General features: G+C 39.8%; 1 protein-coding gene across 1 annotated transcript in view; it reads right to left on the minus strand.

The window, feature by feature from the left end:
- Window positions 1–26,306, minus strand: part of gpc3 (glypican 3) — a 195,639-nt gene that overhangs the window by 146,572 nt on the left and 22,761 nt on the right. The window contains exon 2 of the mRNA XM_062999806.1: window positions 17,340–17,501. Within this exon, the coding sequence (XP_062855876.1) occupies window positions 17,340–17,501 (162 nt within the window). The remainder of the gene's footprint in view (window positions 1–17,339; window positions 17,502–26,306) is intronic.

Consider the following 26,306-nt stretch of genomic DNA (forward strand, 5'->3'; position numbering starts at 1 on the left):
ACCAGCTAGCTGCAGGACTGTAACTCTAAGCTCTGTAAGCTCTGTACCAGCGTGCGCATACGTTGATTCACGTCTATCAAACATCAAGGCTTGCCATCTTCCAAACATTTCTCTTCACAGTAGCCCACCCAAGCAAAGTGCTATTCTCCTGCCCTCTGAGGAGTCCTGTCCACTTCTCACACTCGTGCCAACACATGCCCTTAAATTGCTCCCGGCTGTAAATTATTCATCAGCTCATTTACACACAAGAGGAATTCACGAAGAAGCATATGGACAAGGGGATGGTTTGTTTTAGACAGACACCTCTTAGTGTACTGGTGGCCCTCAAGAAAATGAGAAAATAAAGGAATAAATTTATTCATGTAAATAAAGCTTTAAGCTTAAACCAGGAGCCTTCGTGTAAAACAGAATCTTACAAATGTGATACCTTAATAAGAATCAAACTTCTTTTTATTTTTGGCCTTATTTAATATGCTTTTTGTGTTGCAATCAAATCCAGTCCAAAAACATTAAACACATTGTGTCTGAGGCTGGCATGACGCCGCAGCTGGTAGAGTGGGTAACACAATGCAACATAAATCCTGAGGCCCTGGATTCAGTCCTAAATTCAATCTTAGGTTTTATGCAACCTACAAAAAACATGCAGAAGATAAAACAGATTTTTTTAGTTACCTCTAGGTGAGAGAGTGAATAAGTGAATGACTAAAAGTGTAAGTGCAATCAGTGTTTTAAGGTGGTGCCAGTCCCTAAGTGGTTAGTAAAAATAAATAAATAAATAAATAAATATATTAATATCATATGTACAGTTATACAGAGTTACCAGTACAATGAAAAAGGGGCTTGCATCCATACAAATGGATTCTTGACGAAATCGAACCTCTTATTTGAAGCCCCTTAACCAAACTGAATACACGATGAGAAGAACATAATTGGAAAAGACAAATCTGCTTGGAGGAGTAAACAAAGAAGAGAACGACCAGCAACAAGATAGATGATACAATTAGACAAACAATGAACAAGACATTAAAAAGCCTAAAGACCTAAACGGAAGACAGAATGTTCTGGAGAAACACCATACATGTGGTCAGAATCCCGGGCAGTAATAATAATAATAGTAATAATATCCATACAGAAAAAAAGAAGCCAAGATGGGAAATGTAAATCTATTCAAAAGTGTGAGTCTACATGTACTATACTGCAAAATCTAGGTGGGTGCTGGAGCCTATCCCAGCTTTTCAATAGGCGCAAGGCACACAGTAACACCCTGGATGGGGCGCCAGTCCATCGCAGGGCAGACACACATACACACACACATATTCACCTATATGGCAATTCAGTGTCTCCAATTAACCGGACTGCATGTTTTTGGACTGTGGGAGGAAAACGGAGCTCCCGGAGGAAACCCACGCAGACACGGGGAGAACATGCAAACTATGCACAGAAAGGACCCGGACCGCCCTGCCTGGGGATCGAAAGCAGGACCTTTTTTGCTGTGAGGCGACAGTGCTACCCACCGAGCCACTGTGCCGCCTTAACAGAAACTGTTAGAGCTAAATGATGTTTAGACTCTGAACACAGACACACACACACACACATTCATACTTAGGACAATTTTAGTAGCTCCAAGTAACCAGGCTGCATGTCTTTGGACTTTGGGAGAAAACCGGAGCTCGAAGGGAAAAAAACCCAGACTGGGAATCAAACCCAGGACCTTCTAGTTGTGAGGCAACAGCACTACCCAACAAAGCCACCGTGATGCCTCAAATTTTACAGCTAATTTTACATTTAAAATAATCAGCACCCACTCGTAAGTCTACAATAAAGTGTTTTGTTGTTGTTGTTTCTTTGTTTTATTTGCTTTTTTAGTTAAATGGCTTTTTAGGCTTTTAGGAAATACTGTTTTCGGTTTCCTACAACCATCCGTGTTGATTCGGTTGTCTCTTTTAATCTTGAGTAATTACAGCTGAATTTATGATGCTATTAATCTTCACAAGAGCCCTTGATCACTAGCTGCATAACAGCCCCAACGCATCAATTATCCCCCCTAATATTTTCCACAGTGCATGAAGCAGTGTTATTAGATTTGCTTCGTGAGTTTCGGTTTAAATGCTAAAAACAGACTTGACATAAACCCTTAACTTCATGCCAGAAAATGCTAAAAGAGCCATAGGTGCTGAACAAGCACTGACCCAAATTCCCTAAAAACCTGTGGCCTGAGGTGAGAATTAATCTCAGGTCTCACGTCCTTAAAACCATCACGTCACCGCACTGGAATCCTTAATTTCTGCATCATCATTATACACACAAACTACAATTATTTTAATGTAATATATTAATGACAGGCTTTTCTGTTCCATGAAATATAATAATGTGGGTTTTGCTTGTATTCAACCTCTTTTCTTGCAAAGAGGTTTCTTTAGTGTGGTCGGCATGATGGGTAGTGCTAACGCCTTACAGCAAGAAGGACCTAGGTTCAATTCCCAGGCCACATGACCAGGGTCCTTTCTGTGTGGAGCTTGCATGTTCTCCCTGTGTCCATGTGGGTTTCCTCTGGGTGACATGCAGTCAGGTTTATTGGAGCTACTAAACTAAAAATTGACCTAAGACACCAGTGCTGGTGTCTAGTGGTTAAGGTACTGGACTAGCAATCAAATCAAAAGGTCGCTGGTTCAAGCCCCACTACTGCCAGGTTGCACTGTTGGCCTTAAGCAAGGCGCTTATGCTTTAATTGCTTAGACAATAAACTGTCACAGTACTGCTAAATGCTAAAAATGTAAATGTAAAATGTATTTTAGCTCTGCTACCAGTCAGCTGGGCACCCATTAGCAGGTAGGCAGTGATGCAGCAGACTGTGTGGGAAAAGACCGGTCTTAAAAAAAGGGGGTGGGGTCTTCACCTGTACAGAAGTGAAAAAACACAGAGATCAGTGAGTGACTCTCCGTGCGCAAGACTGGTACCATGCACGAATCCACCGATGTAGGGGCAAATAGGAAGGCGTCAGTGCTCTGTGCATGCATCGGAGTGAGCGTGTGTTAGGCAAATATACACTCCTTGGATGTGATTGAGACCCCCAGCAGCTGAGGACTCATTGGATATGCTAAACCGGGAGAAAAGGGAGAAAATGCATGAATAAAATGCTAAAACATGTCCCTAAGTGTGTGTGTGTCTGTGATGGACTGGCAACCTGTCTGGGGTGTTTCCTGCCTTTCACTTAATGAATCAGATCCATCACGACCCTGACTAGGAAGAAGCGGCGGTAAAACAGACAATGAATGACTGAATAATTGATGATAAATTGTTTAGTTGTTGAATGGTAAATTTGAATAATTTAAAATTTTAAATATTATCCATCCGGATCAGGGTCATGGTGGGTCTGAAACCTATGCAGGCATCACAGGATGCATAGAAGAATTATACTACAGACAGAATAAACACTTCCCCAGGCATCACGCACTAACCTGATCTCTTACTTACACCTAACTGCAATTTGCAAGTACTTCAGTATTTTAGTTCATTTTTTCAACTCGAACTCTACAGAAAGTTACCAGGGCAAACCCAATTACCCAGTTTCCCTGGACCTTCAGGACCTTGTAATGCTGTGGCACAGACACTACCTGCTGTGTCCCATGCCTCCCTAATGTTTATTTTATACAATTATGGTGGCCCATTTTCTTGAATGATGCCTCTAATTCTGCACTGACTGTAGTGCTCCAGTGCTGCAAGTTCTGCCTTTAATTTTAACTCATTACAGTGGATGAATGAACTCATCAGATTTGAAGGCTAAAAACACTCCGAGTGAGGTTAAAATTTAGAAGCTCTAGGGTTCTACCACTGTGACCTCTCACCACTGGCTGAGTTGTGTAACCTGCTCAATAATGAAAGGTGCCAGATAAAAAATACATTTCCTGGACTTTAAATGCAGGGATAGCCAGAGGACAGGAGAGGACTAGTGTCCTGCTTACCAAGGTAGAAAGCTGGGAGTCAACGAGGAGAATACACAGAAATGTCAAAGGTGCTAAAAAGCAAACACCAACTGATCCCAGATACAAATACAGCTAGAAGACCTTGATTTTCAGCAGCAGAACAAATCATGACTGAAATTCAAACTCAAAAGAAAGTCGTATCCAAATTAAACTAAAAAATTTAGTCTTTGAGTTTTTGAAAAGCACTAAATAATAGGGATGTCCCGATCACGTTTTCTTGTTCCCGATCCCGATCCCGATTATTAATTTTGATCCCGATCCGATACCGAGTCTCAAACCGATACTTGTATTTTCTAGATATTGTCTAGATAAGAACTGGATAATACTGTTCACACAGTGCACACTTCAAGTACATAACAGTTATTCAAATTAATCCAGTGTACATGTTTAACAACTAAATAGCTCTGCCGTGCTGTAGGAAAAAATGCTGCATCCAAGCTATTGGCTTAATGTTTTGTATTTTTACAAAATCAATCAAAATGAGTGAGATAATTACAGTTTTACTTTAAACTTTACATTCGAAGAAAAAAAATCTGTTTAATGCAGTGATACACTAAAAATGAACAGAAATCTGTGTAGCAGCTTAACTTGAATATAAGAAAAAAAGTTACTTAAAAGCATTACAGTAAAACCTGAATACCAAAATAAAATGGAAAGGCTCTTTTGTTATGAAGGAAAGCCAGTTTTTAAAGTGCTTGTATTGTGACAATGGTTTGATGGACGTTTCTATGCGAAGTGAGTGTGCTTTGACCCTTTGGGGCTTCCATAGTGCATGGAATAGCGTGCTTGACTCTAGCTGTCCGCTATTCGGTACCGTAACAGAAGTTCTGCTCCCGACAATATGTAAATATACTGTGCATTTATTTCTTTATTAAACGAGTGCATTACTACGTTGTTTTGTAAACCGGAGTGATCCTTGACTCACACACTATATAAACAGTAAAATTCTACAGTAATGAACACAGCTCTGCTCCTACCGCCTCATGAAACGATCACATTGCAGACATTACACTTCGCTGTTGGACTTGTTTCACTTTCCAATTCAAACTATTTCCACACAGCGGACGGACATGCTGATGTAAAACAAAAGATCGGGATTACGATCGGGTTTAGTAAAGCCGATTCCGATCAGTTAAAAAATGCCTTGATCGGCCCCGATCCCGATCTTTGAGATCGGATCGGGACATCCCTACTAAATAAGTATAGTGTATTATTATTATTATTAGTTCAATTGTTGAATTGAACAAATACAGCCCTCCTACCCCCACACTTCAACAACATTGCAATAACAAGTACTGATGTGCAATATTTATTTATTTATTCATTCATGTTCACTATTCACTTCAATCAGTTTAAAATTGCGATAGGTACAAAGCAACCCAGAAACACCGGGCGCAAACCAGTAATCCAGGCTGGACAGGAAGTCGATCAAGTGCAGGGCATCTGTCACTCACTTACTTACTGACTCATTACACTCATTAACTCACTCATTCACACCTATAGATCTTCTAAAACATTAATTAAACCTATTACCAGAAAAGCTGGATTTTGTAAAACACAGAAACAAGTAGAAAGAAAATATTTCCAGTATTTTCACAGATCAACTTCAATGTATTTTGTAAATATGAACACATGTAGAAATTGATGCCTGCAACACACCATCAATAAGCAGGTTTGTTGGTAACAGGTGAGAGAATCATGATTGGGTATAAAGAAAGGATCCACCAAATGATCAGACTTTACAAGCAACGATCGGTCATGGCTCACCACTTTGTGCCAAACTTCAGGAGAGAATTGCAAATCAGTTTGCAAATAATTTTGCATCTGCAACAGTTTGCATCTACTGTTCATAATACTGTAAATAGATTCAGGGAATCTGGAGAGATCTCAGTCTGTGTAGTGCAAAGCTGGAAACCACTACTAAATGCTCAGATGGTATTGCTTGAAAAACCACCAGACAGTGAATTTAATAAATGCGTTTATTTAGTCATCTATATGCCCGCATCTACACGACATGATTGGGTACATCTAGGAGGGGGGATGGTTGAAGCACTGATCAGAGTGATCCTGCCATGCACCCCTTGGAACCACATCTGTATTACTGTAATTATGCTGTGATTATACTGTCTGTATGAGTTTACTGGATTTTTTATTAGTGCATGAGTATATTGTAATTTAATATACAGTGCATGTGAGTATACTGTAATTTAAAATACAATGCATGTGAGTTTACTGTAATTTAATATGTAACCTAATACACAGTAATTAGTAGTAATTAAGAGTGTGTTAGAGTATTTTACAGTTGTACTAAATGTTTACTGAGATATTAGATACAGTAACTTGCTAATTGTTGCAACCACGTTGATGTAACTTTACAGATGAATATTTTATATTGTATACCATTAAATAAAACTCATCCATTAAAGTTTAATAACTGTACTAGGTATTATTTGAAGGCAGACAATGACCTTGTACAGAATATCTCCACACTAAGAATAATAAGTCCGTTGTGAACCTTTAGCTGTGTTTTCAGCGGTTAGATGAACGTTCATTCAGCCCATTGTTAATCTTCTGCTGCATATCCTACTGTTCTCGCCCAAAAATGCTCTGCTCAGGAGCATCAGCAGCCTGAAACGACTTGAGTATAACAATGACCCACTCGATTACCATAATAAAAAAATCAGCTTTAGTCTTAGCGGCAGAGACGGGCCCAGGCTCGAGAAAGCCTCATGTCCAAATTTAACTCGCTGAGAGTTTCTCTGTTTCCTTGTGAGTTTTCCGGCGCGATAGCGCGGCCGCTTTTGAAGTCTTGAAAATAAAAATGCAAATACGCCCCATGCAGCGTGGAAGAATTGCCGCGCTATCAACACAGGCGCAGCCGCTAAAGTTGGAGGGAATGAGCCAAATCAAACACCAGACGGACAATTACACACACCAACACACAGAATGCACAGGACAGTGGGTACGTTTTAGTAGCCGAGCGAAAATCAAACACCTTAAAGTGTGTTAAATAGCAATATTATGCATGAGGAAGCATCCTGGGTGCGGTACGTCGAGCAGATAAGAGCAGACAGTTTACAAATGTTGCTGGAGGATTTCTCACCCAGCCACTGTAATGACAAATATTACAAAAATGGGGCACAATACAAACACGGGTGCACTTTTAACATGGAAATCTCCGGAGCAGACCTCCGAGCTGAAGTGAGAGCTCATAAAAGCTGAGAGATGATTAGCAGTTTTCATGAAAATGTGACATTTACCCTCAGCGTCATGGGTTGTTTCAGTTCTCTCTCTGGGTTTCACCATCTGTTTTATCGCGACTTCAATCCCCTGCTCCAGTGGCTCACTCTCATTCACAAACCACAACCATTTAACCTGCCTGCTATTTCAAGGAATAACTGCCACACCACAATCAATGAAGGGCTCCTTCAGGAATTCCTAATAGACAGAAAAGCAGTGGGTTTTCGATGAAGCACGCCAGTGTGTTCGGTATTAACTAGGGCTGTCATGCGATAAAAAAATTTTATCGAGATTAATCGCGATTAAAGAGCCAAATTAATCGTGATTAATCGCAACTAATCGCAAACTAATAATTCAGCAAAATTTGAACAGTTATGCACATTTTTATTGCAAGGACCATTTCTAGATGCAACACCAGTGATGTAACTAGGAGCTCATGGGCCCCAGTTAAAAAAAAAAAAGTGAGGTGAGTGGTTGAGTTCATGTCTTGGAGGACCCCAGAACCCCCCCCCCCCCCCCCCCCCCCCCCCCCCCCTTCCCTGGGCCCTGGTGCTTAAGCTTTCTGGCTAACCCAGAAATTAACAAAACAGACATGATTTTCTGTGTCATCTATTAAGAAAAGCTTTTAATACTGTGTTGTGCAGAAACATGACTGGGAAATATTGTTCTAAATTACCATTTAAACACCTATAAATATCTAAAACAATCAAGTTATCAGACATTATATATAAGTTATTGACTGTAGCTATAAAAAGTGTTAATTAATACAGTCCATGTAAATGCTTAGATCATATGAATATCAGATACAAATGTGTTTTTAAAAAACTACAAACATCACAAATATAAATCATGTTTATAACCATGTGATAGAATAACCTGAATAAACTGTAGAGATGAAACATCACGCAGTTTCACTTCTGTCTCAAACAGTACCTGAGGGAAGGGAGGAGGATATAAGCGGTTTTGATGGACAGGTCTAGCAGCCAATGAAAATACTCGTTACAGAGACTGCGCGATTTCATTCATCTTTTCATCAACACGTAAAAATAGTGAAAACCGCTAAAAGTAGTTTTTCATCGGACAGCGACGATAATTTATTACTTTTTTCTGTTTGACTGCGCTGGCGGGTCACAAGTAATGCAGTTTAAAACAGAAGATGCGGGCCGTATAAAATCAGATCCGGTGTGGACAGAACACCCGGACTTTACACATACTGCTATATACAGTCCATGTGCAGTTCTGTGTACAGTTCATGCGCTTTATATCCAAATTCATCTGAAATACAGTTCATTACCACAGAGACACAGATTTACGTGGCACAAACAGCCAAATAAAAATAGTTAGATACAATTTTTTAATCTTGATTAATTTTTTTTTCATCGCGCTTACAAACCAAAGGGTGATGGGAGATAATAACACCCGAAATGGGTTCCCTATGTCCGGTCTACTCCGTAACTTTGTTTTGGTTGCCATCACTGCAGAAAATCCTACTGAACAGAGGTAGGATGTTGGGAATGGAAGCAGTGCTTCCATCGCTTTTGTAGTGATCGTTAATGATTTAGTCTTTCTGTGCTCCCTGGTAATAAATGACTGGTACCGGTCCGTGGCCCGGTGGTTGGGGAACACTGGTCTAGCACACAGCACAGATATATGAATCAATCCCTGATCCTGACATCCCTCCCTCAGACAGGGCCAATTATCTATTATTAGCCTGGCCTGGTTGGCAAGTTGGAGTCTCGGCATTGTCATGTCAAGTCAAGTCAGGTTTATTCATAAAGCTCCTTCAAAGACCTTAGGTGCCATCCAAGGCGCTGTACAATAAACTCAGAACAATAATAAAGCAAATCAATGACATAAAATACAGTAAAAGACATATAGCAAAATAAAAATCAATGTAAATAAAACAGTTGGCACAGAAAAAGCCATGCTAAAACCCAAAAGCCTGTGAAAATAAATAGGCCTTCAAGTTGGTTTTAAAGCGATCAATTGTAGGGGACGCCTTAAAAAAAAGTGGCAAGCTGTTCCATAGTTTCGGGGCAGACACAGAGAAAGCCCGGTCACCTTTGGACCTTGTCCGAGTGCATGGGACAGTTAAAAGTCACACAAATGCAGATGCATTGCCACCAAAAAGTGTAGCCTAGCATAACAAACTGCTATGCCCCTTCACATTTTGTACACCTACATAAGATAAAGACTTAAATTTTTGCTTAGTTAATGCTGTCTATTAAAAATGCCAGTTAAATTAATTCCCAACAGCTGATGCTTGGTTCCCATTGAGAGCGCAGATACAGTCTGTACTGAGTAAGAGCGCCGATTTGAAACCCCCCGAGTGAGCATGTGCCAGCTCTGTGTGCAGCCACATTCAAAGTTACTAATCCAAACTTTATTCATTTATATAATGTATATAATGAACACTGAATCTGTTACACATTAAAATCACAAACAGTGAAGTTTTTTAGTGTGGAGTCTTTGTGTGAGTTTTTTTATATTTTTCTACATACATGATGTGGATATTTTGCATCATGTGCCAGTATGAAAGTAAAATGCTGCTTATCATCTTGTAGTAATTACAGTAATGTTATCAGGAGGAGCTGTAACATATCAACTGCATTTTACTGGCTTGGGTAAAGCAAGAAGGTCCTGGGTTCGATCCCAAGTGGAGCAGTCGGTTTCCTTTCTGTGTGGAGTTTGCATGTTCTTCCCGTGTTACCTCTGGTGCTCTGGTTTATCAGTCTGTTTAATTGGAGCTACTAAAATTATTGCCCTAGGTACAAGTGTGTGTGTGTGTGTGTGTGTTTGTCCCGTGATGGACTGGCAACCTGTCTGGAGTGATTTCCTGCATTTCGCCCAGTGAATTGGACCCACCATGACCCTGAATAGAATAAAGCACTGGTAAAAACAGATAATGAATGAATGAATGGTTAGTTAGTACTTGTAATGAACTGTTCGCTACCAACTAGTAATCTAGTAATTACAGTAATGCTATCAGGAGTAACTGCAATTTAGCAACTGCTATTTTTTAGCATGTTTAGTTAGCAGGTGGCAAGGTGGCTCTGTGGACAGTACAGTCACCTCACAGGAAGAAGGTCCTGGGTTTGAATCTTGGGTGGAGCGGTCTGGGTCCTTTCTGTGTGGAGTTTAAAATCTACATTCTGAATGCTGAATTGGTTTATTTCACAGTGTTTATGACCATCTTACTGTTCCACATTACTGCCATGTTTGGAACATTAAGCTGTTTATTAATCATTAAAGCATGTGTGACTTGTTGATATGAAACTCAGTGATGTGTTTAATGTTTTGAAAGGACACTAAGGTTATCGGTTAACCATTGATGATCAGTACTGGTTAAAAGAAATTGGCCAAATATATACATCCCAAAATTCTTTGAATCAGTTGGGTTAACCTTCATAGAGCTTAACAGTGAATTTAGTTTTCCAGCAACTTTGGTTTCATTTCACCTTTTTCTAATGACATTTTTACTAAAACCAATTTAATAAAGTCTATTAAACCAAAGTTGCCTTTTTACACTAACTGCTTTATCTTGGTCACAGTGGGCCTGGCTCAATTAAAACACAGTGTGCAAAGCAAGAGCACATCCTGGAACAACCAACAATGAACTCACACTCATTCACTCAAAACTAAGGGCAATTTAGAGCAGCCAACCCACATTTTGCTAGTTTTTTTGGTAAGTAGAAGGAAACCGGAGTACCTGGAAGAAACCCACAAAGATAATGACAGTCCATGGAGGCAAAAATCAAACCCAGATTCACTGTGCCACCCAAGAAAACTTATAACTACAATAAAGAAAATCAATTGATAGATAGTATGAATAAAATAATGGCTACCTGAGCTTTAAAAGTCATTGCTTCTTAATCTAGACAATGATGCTTTATCACATGAAATAGAATCCTCCCTCGTACTCCATACAAGCCTCTTCACCACAACATTGTACTGGGATTAAAATAAGATCCCACTACACCACTATGCTATATCAGGTAGCTCCGTTGACTGCAGTGTGGTTAACATTCCTGTCTGGAGGTGTCTGCAGATGGGGATTTTGTTGGAGAGCTGCCCAACTCAAGCCTGGAGAGCTATGTTTCTGCAAGGCTGATTTTCAAACCCAGTGTAAACCCACTTGGCTCTGACCTCGAGATGCCTCCTAGGACGTTCTGACCTATGTGTGCTGGTGCTAAAGCCAGCGCCGGTGCCCAATTTATTCAGTCTGGCATTTCCACTGCAAAAACATGCTCTCAGCTGGAAAAAGTAAATTCACCTTGGCCCCATAAAACGTAGCATCCTGATGACAGAAGCTGGGAGAATATACTGTCCTCAAATAGAGCTGTTTAGTGATGTGAGCTCAACCAGAAAATGTATAAAAGAAGCTTAGTGTAACAGGGTTTATTTTAGATGAGCCATCTAAGTTTCTTAACCCACTGAAATGGGTTACACTAGATTTCAGTAGATAAATTTAATTAGTAGCATTTTATATCTCATTTTGCATTTTGGTCTCTCCTGCCTGTCCTGTTCAACGACTCGATCTGAGCGGCTCGCAGAGCGCTCGCAGACTCAAGAAAAATATCTAGCATGTTAAATATCTGAACCTGTCGGCGATTTAAAAATCACCTAGTGTGAAAGGTTTTGCGATCATGTTGTATTTGTTATGAATGGGAAACAGAATATGAAGACACATCCACACAAAGTCCGACCCCCACCCTGCAGATATGGTGGGCAATTAATATCTGCTGCAGGCACTGCCAATTATTCCCGCTAAGTGGCGCCCAGCCGACCGGTGGCAACGCCAACTATTGAACCAAGGAGTTCAGAATCTCGGCGTTGGTGTGCTAGAGGAATATCCCGCTGCGCCACCTGGGCACCGAAAAATCGACTTTTAGTGAATTATTCATTTGAACAAGTAGAAACAAATATAAACATTGCTAAGTATAACCCAAAACCTAAGGATACAAAGATCACACCAAGACTTTAACCAACTAAACCAGTGTCTGCCAAGACTCTTAAGACTTAAGAGTTTGTAAAATGCACTGTTACAAATGCTACTATAAAACTTGAGTTGAGTTGAAAAACTAATTATAAGTAGATTGAAAAAGATGCTATAATGGCCAAGCCTATTCACACTCATCAGGCAAATGATGCATGAAGGGCTTGCTTGTGAGATGACACAGCCTCCTTTACCATCATTAAGTTATTAAATTTGCCCCAGGCAGGGAGTAAACAGATTTGGCTGCCTTTCATGTCTGGCTGTTATTGGGTTATAGAAAAACTGAGATGGAGAACTAAATCATTCTATAGATATGGTGAGACAGGCTATTTTGAACAGGAGACTGAGTGGAAAACAGAGCAAAGAGTCGAACTTATAGTTCAGTAATGCACTAATAAGAAAGACGAGAACAATGTGTACAAGTTCATTACATCGGATTAATAACGTCTAATTGCAAAATTGCGAGACGTGAGACGTGGTTGTGTTCATTTACATCGAATGATTATTCTATAAGCTACGCCTAGCATACAGATGAACTTTAAGGGTGCACTTTGACAACACCACAAAAAAACTAAACTAATCGATTTTCAAAATCATTAGCTGCAGCCCTAATTGACACCCATTACGTAAAAAAAGAAAATAGCTCCAGTCTCTTAATGAACACTTACGACGAGTGCTAACAGTATGTGTTCCTAATAAAGAGGCCAGTACATTTAAACCTTGTAACTCGACGTCCCCTAAACTCGAAATCTTTGAAACTTGACACCCTTCGTCAAGAAATTTGTACCCTTAAAGTCATTGTTTCCCTTAAACTCGACGTGTTGACTTTGAATGGTGTGGTAAAACGTCATCAAAGTGCGACTATGAGACAAATATGCATTTGTTTTTTTTGTTGTTTGTTTATTTTATGCATTTTCTTCCATATTTCTCCCAATTTAATGTAGTCAATTTGTCTTCCGCTGCTGAGGGATCCCTGAATGCATTCGAGGAGGGTATATTTCCACCTCATGCCTCCTCCGACCTGTGCGCAGTCCTTAGCGGACCCCTTCTTATTCACCCATGCTTCTGCACAGGCGCCTCTCTATCTGCCAATCAGGGTCCTTACACAGCATTTGAAGACCTCACCAACATAGTCCGGTCATCCCACACTAGCAGACACGATAGCCAATTAGAGTCTGCTGCAGGCACTGCCAATTATGCTCACTAGATGGCGCCCAGTCGACCGGTGGCAATGCTGGTGATCTCGGCGCTGGTGTGCTAGCGGAATATCCCGCTGCGCCACCTGAGCGCCTCGAATCTAAATTTGTGTGGAATAACCGTCAAATTCACTCTGAAAGCCTCCACATGTATCTGTGTTTATCTGGATTTTTGTCCTGTTTCACTTTTAAACTTGTCTTACAGCTCGTGGTTCTAAGAAATTGTGAGAATCAGCTTCTCTGAGAGAGTCTAAAACGCTTCTCGTTAAAAAAAAAACTTGTGTGACGTAATGTAATAAAAGAACAACACAAGAATACTAAACTTCTCTTAATTATTACTTCATATAAATTCTCGTTGTTTTAGTACAGTAAGTCATGTTAAGCTTTATGCACCACCGAACTCCAAAGCTATTTTGCCCCTTCTCATGTGAATGCGTCTTCACTGAACGCAATACAGTATTCCAAGATCAAGCATCTCCACATAAGGAAACAATAAAGAAATAAAGGTTTTATTGATTTTTAACTGTTTTTAATTGTATTTCAGTGTTGTTTATATTATATTTGTGTTATTTTCAGTGTACAGGTGTCAAAAACATCCCCATTATTTTACATTAGCATAAAATATATGCAGTTCCACGGGACCATGGAACTGATTAACAGGTTCCCCATACATCCTTATGGGAAAAAATACCTTGAAACTCAATAGCTTTTAAACTTGACGCCACTCCCAGAACCAACGATGTTGAGGTACCACTGTATTTATTGACTTATTTTTTAACACAGACACTTCAACTCTGTTGCTTTAAATATTCCCAAGAAGAATAAGTACAGAAACTCAAGTACAAATCCTGCTCGAAGCTAAGTGTCCCCTGCTTAACTTTTAAAACTCTAAACGTACAATTTCTTTTTTCAGATGCCCCTAATTAAGTATAATAATTAAAGTCATAAACCTAGCTCAAGTGCACTTTAAAGTGTGCGCCATCAAAGATCAGGACGTACGTCTGATTATGACGGTCTAAGTGCTGGGTAAGAGAAGGTCCTTGTAATTAGGCTGGGGACTTGTTTGTTAGACGGTTCTCTGAGTAGTGCATGAATAATTCTTCATCAGGTTGAATATCTGTCATGAGCAGTTATGAGAAAAGCATTGAAACGGACAGTGTCTGTAGGGACAACAGGTATTTTTGATTGTCATTTAATAAAGTTCCAATGCATATATCCATCCACTTTCATTTCCTTTGACTTTGTAACTGGTTTAATAATCTGCAGGAGAACAGAACAGCCCAGTATGCGACAGAGGCTTATCCACCATGCTTACAGAACAATCATAAAAGGTAAGTAAAGCGAAAAAAAGTTAATGAAAGAAGAAGTGCTTGAGTTACATAACGGTCTAATGAGTTAGCCTACATCCACTGAGAATTTAAGCTCTCTTATTTAAATCCCAGTCTGTGCTATCAAACTGGTTAAGCATCCAAACAGGCACGATTGTCTGTGCCTGATGGACCAGCTGAGAGAAGAAATACGGTATTCCAAGATCTCCGTGATTAAGAAGCTTAATGAAACAATATAGAAGGAAAAATTTTGCCGCATCTCATGCGCCCTAACTGAACTCGCAAAGCAATATGGTATTCCAAGATCTCCGCGATCAAGGAGCTTAATGAAAACCTTTAGCTTTTCTTTGAAAGCTCTCTACAATTGGCCTCTGACTGCTGCAGACGGCATTTTTTAAGACCATGTCGCCAACCAGTGACTGGACCAAATACGACTGAGGTCCTGCACGGTTATATGAATGGATATTTTGTAGAAATTAAAAAGGATCATTTATAAACATAGTTTTAAAAACCATGCATCTACTTAAAATATTGATGTTGACACATATTTAGGTCGACCAATCGCAGCAGCCTTAACGTGCATAGCCAATTCCCAGACTTTAATTAATAACAACAATAATAATTCCATTCATAATTAATACAGGATTTAGAATTCACAACATTCACCACAATGATGTAATTGTTTCTCACCTTTTTCAAGCCGTGATTGCCAACAATGACTTTGGAACAAATTACTAATTAATGTTATTTGTTCGAATAAATAAGTACTCAGACAATAAAACCATTCAGTGTCATTTTGAAGTGGATACATGCACTGTTAGTATAATGAAGAACAAAAACTAAAGTGGTTGAATGTGTGTTTTACCTCACCAGTAAGAGGCTTATGTTTGCTTGCTGGTATTAAAAAACGACATTGTGTTGCTACATCTAACAAAAGCAAAAGAAGAAAAGCTTAAAAGTAGCTGCTCTTAAAAGTGTGTCATTGTGCAAGCAGCTTGTCTCCGGATCCAGAACAGTCCCACTGACAGAGCCTCTTAACTTTTATGATAGTTTGACAAAGTTGAAAAGAAAATGAACCTTCAAAAGAAAATGAACCTTGAGAGGTGTTTTTTGCGACAATGTGAGAAAGCCAGGTCGGCTAGGGGAGGGGCAGTCAGGGCTGCTGGGAACATGGATGCCGGAATAGAGATGGAGAGTCCCTTTGATCTGTCGCTGCAGCAAAAAGTACAAAAAGATAAAAAGCCATGTGAAGAGGAGTACAAAAAAATGCAAGCAAAGCTGGCTCGCTATTCCCAACGGGACGGTGCCAGGGCATAAAAGACGAGATAAGAGAAGGGTGTTTTAGAGATTCTGTGGCCTGCTTGGGGAGTTCTTCCAATCCTGGCGCTGAAGCAATTAGCATTGAACCACGGTGGTAAGTAGACAAGAGCCCGGCCACCGCCACTACCGCTAACATTGTTAGTGTAAAGCAATTAGCCAATGCAACCAACTCGAGTCTAATAAGACAATTAGTTTAGCTGAAAAATCAGGAGGATCCATTTATCCAAAGTTGTCCTTTGCCTCACAGTAAATTGATTAGGAATCCGAGGATCAGATTGGCTGTAGATAGGAAGTGGCCAATTACCAGCTAAATATGACATCAACAGATATTTCTCCAGTTCGGCCGGTAGTGAAAATCTCTTTGCACACGCTTTTGCTTGGCTAAAACCCTTAGTGTATATAGTAGCCTTGACAAATTTGAATATTGTGTTATATGATTAAGGCCCTACCTAATTAACGGCCGTGAAAATTGTGTCACAGACCATGAAATGAGCCGTTTCCCGTGTAATATGCAACCGGTTTGTGTACCGTTCAAGTGCCTCACATTTACTGGTTAATTTGCACTATGAGGCGGTCCTAGCAATCCTACGGCAATTCAGTTAGCAATCGTTCAATCAAAATGTCCAAGATGTCAAAGAGTAAAGCAGCTAAAAACACGACACAGAGGGTGTGCTAAATGCCAAACCTACCTGGCCTACTCGACACAGGTAGTGCATAAGGGAATTGGATATACCAAATGAAAACGTGACAAAAAATATGCATCTGGTCAACCTGTTTTAATGCAAATCATATATAATATAAAATTCAGTCCAAGCAAACCTCTCCTTGAGTAAAAAATGGAGACTTAGTGCCGCTCAGGTGGTGCAGCGGTAAAACATGCTAGCACAACAGTGCTGACATTTCGAACAACGATTGGCTGTTGTTCATACAGAGTGGGAGCCGGACAGGGACTCCTCATAACTGAGGCAATTACTACCTCTGCTAGCTGATTGATGGCGCCTGCACAGAGATGAGGGATAATGTGATCAGGGTGTGGCTCGCCGTACACAAAGCACAGAGCAACTTACTAGTATAGCTGCCCACCATTTGCGACTCTTTACGACCACAATTAACCGTTTACTTTATTGTGTGTACTTCCAGCATCACAATGTGCCCTGTCAAAAGTAAATTCAGTGGTGGCACCAATAGATAAAGTTGTGTAGAGTGAACAGTACTGCGATCTTTGTTTAAAGAATGCAATGATGGATAAATTGATTGGATAACTTGATTGACTGACCTTGAAAGAGGGCGGCGTTCTGGATGATAAGAAGTTTGAGCTGGGCGGTACTGGCCTGCAGGTTGGACTCCATGTTCTGTTTGGCAGTGAGAAGGTATCTCTCTTCCATCTTGCGGGAGCAGCACGTAAGACCCTTCGAATGGCACACCTGCAGATCTGAGCCTGTTATCAACAAAAACAGAGAAATCTGTAATCCATCACTCAAACACGTAAACAAACGCCGCTTCCTCTGAATTTTACCGTGACTCTGTTTGCCTAATGAGTTCGGTTCACAGAAGAGCACCGGCATATAGCTTGTTTTCACAGAAGCAATTGCTTGTAAAGCTTAACCTATGAGGACCTGAAAGCAAATCCCAGGTGTGCTTTATAGCTGAGCAGAACAAATAGCCGACTTAATTGGAATGAGCCGTTTCATTTCTGCGCAAAATATATCGAATCGTCTCTCATTAAGGAAAGAATTTAACAGATAAAAAAGAAATGAGCTCTTGTGTGGGTTTTTAAATGAGTTTTCTTAATTGGATGTTGCAAGTTTACTACCAACACCTACCTTGTATATCACAGGAAGGTGAGAAGTTGAATGTCAACGTGGAAAAATGTTAGTTTTAGTTAGCTTTTTTGGTTAATATTTGTCTAATTGAATAATAGTGGCATTAAAATGAACAACCCAAAATTAAACGTGACTTAATTTGTAACATTCTTTAATTAAAAAAATTAAGTAAAAGTTTTGTGTGAAAAACTGTGATGATGTTTTCATGTCACACAATAGGACATGAGGGCGGCACAGTAGCTAAGTGGGTAGCACTGTTGCCTGACAGCTAGAAGGTCCTGGGTTCGATCCCCAGGTGGGGCGGTCCGGGTCCTTTCTGTGTGGAGTTTGCATGTTCTCCCTGTGTCTGTGTGGGTTTCCTCCGGGTGCTCCGGTTTCCTCCCACAGTCCAAAGACATGCAAGTGAGGTGAATTGGAGATACTAAATTGTCCAGGACTGTGTTTGATATAACCTTGTGGACTGATGAACCTTGTTTAATAAGTAACTACCGTTCCTGTCATGAATGTAACCAAAGTGTAAAACATGACGTTAAAATCCTAATAAACAAACAAACAATAGGACATGACAGATACCATTCTTAGATAAATGGCTAAGACACAGACCAGAGGGCCTTGGATTCAAAGCCACAATGTAAAGATTTCATATCTTTGTAAGGGATAAATGGTACAAATATTAAAAAAGAAAAAAACATTTCTATCAAAATTGTAACAGCATAATTTGTCCCATTTACAATACGCAAAAAAGCATGAGCATGAGCTCTGTTGATCATCTGTACTTCATGGATAACCTTTTCTTTGAAATGAGATATTAACCTATATAACTGGGCTAGACTGTGGCTCAGTGGGTAGCACTGGTGCCTCCAGGAGCTCCGTTGTCCTCCCACAGTTCAAAGACATGCAAGTGAGGTGAATTGCAGATACAAAATTGTCCATGAGTGTGTTTGACATTAAACATTAACTGAACTGATGAATCTTGTGTAACCAGTAACTACCTGCCCTATCATGAATGTAACCAAAGTGTGTAAAACATGATAAATAACATACATAACCACTCTTTGGGGCTGTATGAGTAAAAGGAATCCTACAGATGCTACAGACAATACATCAGACCTGAACCAAAGCTCTGGTGGACACTGGTTAAACAGCATGAATCCATGGATCCTGCCTGCCTTATGTTAACACTTCAGGCTACACGTGGTGGTGGTAATGGTTTGAGCACTACTTGGTTTCCACAACAGACTGAGTATTGTTGGCGACCGTATGCGACCCTTTATGGCCACAATTAACCTTTTACCTTATTATGGGTACTTTATGCATCACAATGTACCCTGTCACAATGCACAGATAATTTCAAACTGATTTCATGAATGTAAAAGTAAATTTAGTGAGCTTATTTGTAGATCTTTATCCAAGAGAACCTTCTGGAAAGTGGTAGAACAGGAGATTCAAACCAACTAACAGGTATGCAGCAATTACAATGGATAGTGCCCGAGTTCCGGGTGGATAGTGCCCGAGTTCCGGGTGGAGAATATCTGCTCCAAATGCCCCATATATTAATGTAAATATTATAAATAAACATATTTCACTCACTAGCTTTGCGTAATGTTAAAATCAGTCAGTGTTCCCATCAGTCATTAATATAGCAGGAATGTTTCTTCCTTCCCCCTGTAGATTTGGTCCCCCAAATGTTTAAATTATGGCTATGACCTTGATAGTATTGCATATTTATATATCATTTATTCATCTACGTTGGTGGCTTTTAACTTTTTATTAGCTATTATTAACAAGCCACAATAATACGCAAAATCTGGTCATGTAATGTGAACTGCACACATGTATTAATGTATGAGTTATAATAGCTCTATAAAATTTCTCTGCAGTCTGAAAACAATTAATCTATAGTAAAGTAGCGGCTCTGTCCAAATCAGGGTGTTGGCTGGGTCAGCTTCAGTAAAAAGAAAATGCATTTTTCTGCCATGCTTAATCATTTATTTTACATAAAAATGTATTAATGTAAACCAAAGGTTATAATCCTGCACCCAGTGAGCCACATGCGATCGGCCCCATGTCTGTGCATCATGTCTGTGATTAATATGCATCAATGCATTAACCCGTAGACATTTTTCTATCATCGGGCAGTAAATATTGTCATATCACCCAGCTCTAGTATATACATTACCATCCCCAAGTCCTAAAGAATACTATTTATTTGCTCCTACATTATTTATCAGTCTGAGGTCAGTACACTCTCTGCTGCTCATTAAAAGTGAATGAAGATCAATCTTTATGTGTAAATCTTTAAGGACAATGAGTCTGCTGTGTCATCAGAATAAAATTTGTCTTATTAATACACAAAGACCCAAGTACAGATCCAAGTACTAAGACTGTATAGAACCAGGGTCCAATTGTAAACTAAAATATGTACAACTTAAAAGTTGGTAAAGAATTTGTATCTTTTCTATATGAGTGATTTGATTCTATAGCTGTGCTGATAATGTGCTGATACTTCAGGTTTTACATTCACTGAAGATTTTGCATGAACAAGCATTTACATCATTACAAGTAGCCACATCTACTGATGACACTCTAGTCAGAATGATTAAAAGCTGGACTAATGGTCATCATTATTTTTGATAACTATTTTAATCCTGATTAACATTTTGCTTCTGATTTGGCTAAATAATAATGATAATCATGTTAAACTTAAACAACAGAGGAGATTTTCTTTAGGCTGTACATTATTAGCCTCTGTTATAATCAGCTGCATACATTTTAATCAAATAAATAAAAGAATAAATGTAATCATAATTAATTAAGGGTTATTATGTCAAATGCAAAATATAATAGAGCTCTATAATTAATTGTATACAGGATGATTATACAAGGTTCTTATAAATTAGCATAAATAGTAAACATTACATACACAGTATGATTTGCTTTTAAAACATTTCATTATTGTACTTTATTATTTTATATTATTTAGCACTATGATTTATTACAAATATGTATAATCAAAGATAAAGACAAAAGCTAAACAGTAGCTAGCCAATATGGTAGCTAGCATGGGAGGATCTAGGTCTAAGTAAGTAAGTATACATATATACAGGGGTTGGACAAAATAACTGAAACACCTGTCATTTTAGTGTGGGAGGTTTCATGGCTAAATTGGACCAGTCTGGTGGCCAATCTTCATTAATTGCACATTGCACCAGTAAGAGCAGAGTGTGAAGGTTCAATTAGCAGGGTAAGAGCACAGTTTTGCTCAAAATATTGCAATGCACACAACATTATGGGTGACATACCAGAGTTCAAAAGAGGACAAATTGTTGGTGCACGTCTTGCTGGCGCATCTGTGACCAAGACAGCAAGTCTTTGTGATGTATCAAGAGCCACGGTATCCAGGGTAATGTCAGCATACCACCAAGAAGGACAAACCACATCCAACAGGATTAACTGTGGATGCAAGAGGAAGCTGTCTGAAAGGGATGTTCGGGTGCTAACCCGGATTGTATCCAAAAAACATAAAACCACGGCTGCCCAAATCACGGCAGAATTAAATGTGCACCTCAACTCTCCTGTTTCCACCAGAACTGTCCGTCGGAAGCTCCACAGGGTCAATATACACGGCCGGGCTGCTATAGCCAAACCTTTGGTCACTCGTGCCAATGCCAAACGTCGTTTCAATGGTGCAAGGAGCGCAAATCTTGGGCTGTGGACAATGTGAAACATGTATTGTTCTCTGATGAGTCCACCTTTACTGTTTTCCCCACATCCGGGAGAGTTACGGTGTGGAGAAGCCCCAAAGAAGCGTACCACCCAGACTGTTGCATGAGTGAAGCATGGGGGTGGATCAGTGATGGTTTGGGCTGCCATATCATGGCATTCCCTTGGCCCAATACTTGTGCTAGATGGGCGCGTCACTGCCAAGGACTACCGAACCATTCTGGAGGACCATGTGCATCCAATGGTGGTGCCGTGTATCAGGATGACAATGCACCAATACACACAGCAAGACTGGTGAAAAATTGGTTTGATGAACATGAAAGTGAAGTTGAACATCTCCCATGGCCTGCACAGTCACCAGATCTAAATATTATTGAGCCACTTTGGGGTGTTTTGGAGAAGCGAGTCAGGAAACGTTTTCCTCCATCAGCATCACGTAGTGACCTGGCCACTATCCTGCAAGAAGAATGGCTTAAAATCCCTCTGACCACTGTGCAGGACTTGTATATGTCATTTCCAAGACGAATTGACGCTGTATTGGCCGCAAAAGGAGGCCCTACACCATACTAATAAATTATTGTGGTCTAAAACCAGGTGTTTCAGTTATTTTGTCCAACCCCTGTATATATACAGTATATATTAATTTGTTTATGCATTTTGTCCCCGTTTTCTCCCGACTTTTTTCCAATTACCAAACTGCATTATGCTTCCTCTCAACTGAAGCCAATCCCTGCCCTGACTGACGAGAGCGAGACTGTCACACGCCCCCTCCGACCTGTGTACAGTAGCCGACTGCATCTCTTCAAAAAGTAGTAATTGGTCGTGTCTGAGAGACTGAGAGAGAGCTTGTAGTCTGGATTTAGCTCCATCTGATTTCCACCTTTTTGGATGCTTAAAGAAGCTTTAAGGGGAAGAAGATTTTCATGTGATGATGATGTGAAAGCAGCGATGCATCAGTGGCTACACACTCAACCACAAACATTTTTTTGCTGATGGCATTAAAAAGTTGGTATGACGCTGGGGAATGCATCAGAAGGTGACTGTGTAGAAAAGTGATGTTTGTTTTTGAAATTCTTAATAAATAGAGTTTTTAGTGTAGAAACTTTTTGAATAAGTTTCACTTGTAGGTTGCTTTGCTTCAACCTTCCTGTCCAGTTCCTCCCATACAAGCTCAATGAGATTTAAGTCTGCAGTCTGTAAGTCCGGCAATTCCATGCTTCAAGGACTAACATGTTGTTCTCGTTTTCAAAGGTAGTAAACACAGTCTGGAGGAATGTTTCAGTTTATTGTCTTGCTGTAGGATGAACCCCTGTCTAACCAGACATTAATCAGAAGATATTGCATGGCATCGTGAAATGCTGTGGTAAACAAACTGGGTCCAGATTCCAGTCAGATTGTGCAAGTCGGTGACTTTTAAGTCAGCAAAAGTACAAAAACCTTGCACGAGGAACTGAAGATTAATCGGCCAGTCGTCTGTGATCCACTGGTGGTGCTGTGCAGTTCACTCACTCACTCACTTTCTTAACCGCTTATCCAATCAGGGTTGCAAGGGGGTGCTGAAGCCTATCCCAGCTTTTCAATGGGCGCAAGGCACACAGTAACACCCTGGACGGGTGCCAGTCTATCGCAGGGCAGACACACATACACACACATACACACAACCATTCACCTATAGGGCAAGTTTGTGTCTCCAATGAACCTGACTGCATGTTTTTGGACTGTGGGAGGAAACCGGAGCTCCCGGAGGAAACCCACGCAGACACAGGGAGAACATGCAAACTCAGCACAGAAAGGACTCTGACCGCTCCGCCTGGGGATTGAACCCAGGACCTTCTTGCTGTGAGGCGACAGTGCTACCCACCAAGCCACCGTGCCGCCCACTGTGCAGTTCACTAGTCAAAATAATGCAGATGTCTTAAACCTTGTAACCAGTAGTTTATTATTGTATGTATCTTGTATTGCAGTCTTGGAATTTCAATCATTTCTGCAACTGTTCTTTTTCTAAAACTCCATGACTAAACCACAAACTTTTTTACAATTTGAATGTGACTTTATAGGTTTTTGGGTTTTTTAATACAATATTTATTTGATGGTGTAAAAATGATAATTTGAGAAAAAGCTTTTGGTCAGAAAATAAATAATGAAGTTATTTTTTGACACTCCAAAGAATAGATCCAGTAGCAATGACAAAAGTTTAAAAAACACTTACTCTGTTAATTCCTCTCCAGCTAGAAGTCACAGCCCATTTAAATGATCTCCCAAACTGTGTAATAAAATACCACAGGTTCTAAATTATAAGGGTCCAGACAACTTATACAGAAGAAATGCAGTCCTTTCCCAAAGCCCAATCAGTTCAGGTTAATGAACTCCACTTGCCTCCCCGTACACCAATAACTACCGGAGCTTTAATTCTTTTCTCATTATTTACTGAAGAGTACAGCACAGAGGACCAGGAGGCTGCATGCTGTTGTGTTTGTCTGCTAGAATGTGTCTTTATGCTTTAACTACTTCTTTGAGTTCATTAATCATAACACAGGGCTGCATGGTGGCACAACGGGTAGCACGGTCACCTCACAGTAGGAAAGGTTTGGATTTGATTCTTCAACCGGATAGCCACCCTTTTTTTGTAGAGTTCTCCCTGTGTCCTTATGGGTTTCCTCTGAACCTACAGCGATCCTGACCAGGATTAAGTGGTGGTAAAAACAGACAATGAATGAATTAATTAATTAATCATTATAAACCACTTTCTAGTTTTTTTTCCGGCCCCTTTCCCCTTCTCCCCAATGTTCAGTTCATGACTACGGCCTTACTGTGTGGACAGGATCAAGTATATAACACTGTCTTACTGACTACAAATCACACAGAGCCTGCAGAGCCCCATTGAGAAGAAACATCTGCATGCTAACCATACTAATCTACCGATTTTAAAAGACACGCTGTGCGATATCATGAGCGCTCTGGGTCAGATTATACAATAAAAGTGTTTAACAACAGATCTGTGAATACACTGGCACATTATGAATCACAAAAACACATTGGCATAATTGTGGCAGCTTTACATCTAAATAAAACTGCAACCATATTAAACCTAAAATGTATTAAAATTAAACACTCATAAAGCACCAAATGCAAAAGTTTGTACTTTTTACATAAACTGATGTTATAGGCTTAATTTTATGATGTTATGTTAAATATATTAGTATGTGATCAAGTATTCAGAAATGAAAATTTTCAACAGTTGCACCCTAAGTGTGAATTATACAGTGGCAACCGGGTTATATATTAGCTAACTAACGAACCCCACAAACTGTTGTTTTACCTCTTGTTGGGGGGGGGTCCTAATACTAATTAGGAGGGTCAGACCCTCCAATCCCTCCAGTCTCTACAAGGTTTTTAAACATGGTAATGTCATTTCTACTCATCCAATAGTAGGCATCAAAACAAAACAACCTGGTATGCAAATTTAGGGTGTCAAAAAAACAGAAAACATCAGCTTTCTTGCCAAATGACACTGGAGAATCATTAAACGAGTTCATTAGGAACATCTCATGCAGACGTTTCACCTAAATGATCATGTTGACATGTGATTTGCAGGCAGCTTCTATAGTGGCTACGGCTTTTACAGGATGAACTACATTTTTTGTAAATGAAACTAAGGGTCCATAAGAGAAAATTCTTAATAAGGATATGCTTTATTTTGAAGATTAAATAGTGAGCCTGTCAGAATGATTTGAAGGACACCCCCCAAGGACCTGTGGTAAAAGCAAAAAGCTACAGTATATCATGATACAAATACATCTCTACTTAATCTCTACTTAAGTTTATTTAACTGTTTGAATTCTAGCAGTTATTCAGGATTTTACCTAAACTGAGTTACTGATCTGCAACTAAGACTAAAAATATAAAATATATAGACTAATAATGGCTAGGAGAATGTAAACTTGTTTTATGTTGATTTTTTTAATGCATTTTACTTCCATTTTTCTCCCAGTCTAGTCGTATCCATTTACTCGATCGCATTCCACTTCATTTGCTGCTGCCGATATCCACCCCTGACTGAAGGCAGCCGTGACTAACACACGCCCCCTCCGACACGTGTGCAGTGTCGAGTTTATACAGGATTGCGTACGGAGAGTCACTGATTTCCATCATTCCTCGCCTCTCTATAGGCACCATCAATCAGCCAGTATAGGTCGTAACTTCATCAGTTATGAGGAATCCTCTCCAGCAATCCCGTACTGGGAAGACGAGCCAATTGTAGTCAATATAGGTGCCTTTTCAGCAGAGGTGAGATTCAAACTTGAGAGCGTGAGATGTCAGCTCTGGTGTGCTAGCGTGTTTTACCACTGCACCAGCCAAGCCACAAAAAATTACTAATGTAATTATTGTTTATTGTTATTGTTTTTTTTTACTTGTGATTGATAAAGCATCAATGCATTAATGCAATGCAGTGTTATCAACACAGACTTAATTAAAAGAGATGTTTTACACAGCACACAAACTGTCATCACAGAGTGACAAAAAATATTTAAGCTATGTGAAGGCATAAAGGCACAACAAGACATTTTAATCCAACATGACTTACATTTGTGACAGTCCAAGCAATTGAGGGTTAAAGGTGATGGATTACTAGTTCTGTACCTTAACCGCTGAGCTTCCAGTGTTATGGTTTTTTGTCAGTAAACACACTGAACATA

This window comes from Trichomycterus rosablanca, chromosome 8, assembly GCF_030014385.1.
Source record: "Trichomycterus rosablanca isolate fTriRos1 chromosome 8, fTriRos1.hap1, whole genome shotgun sequence".
Classification (NCBI taxonomy): Eukaryota; Metazoa; Chordata; class Actinopteri; order Siluriformes; family Trichomycteridae; genus Trichomycterus; species Trichomycterus rosablanca.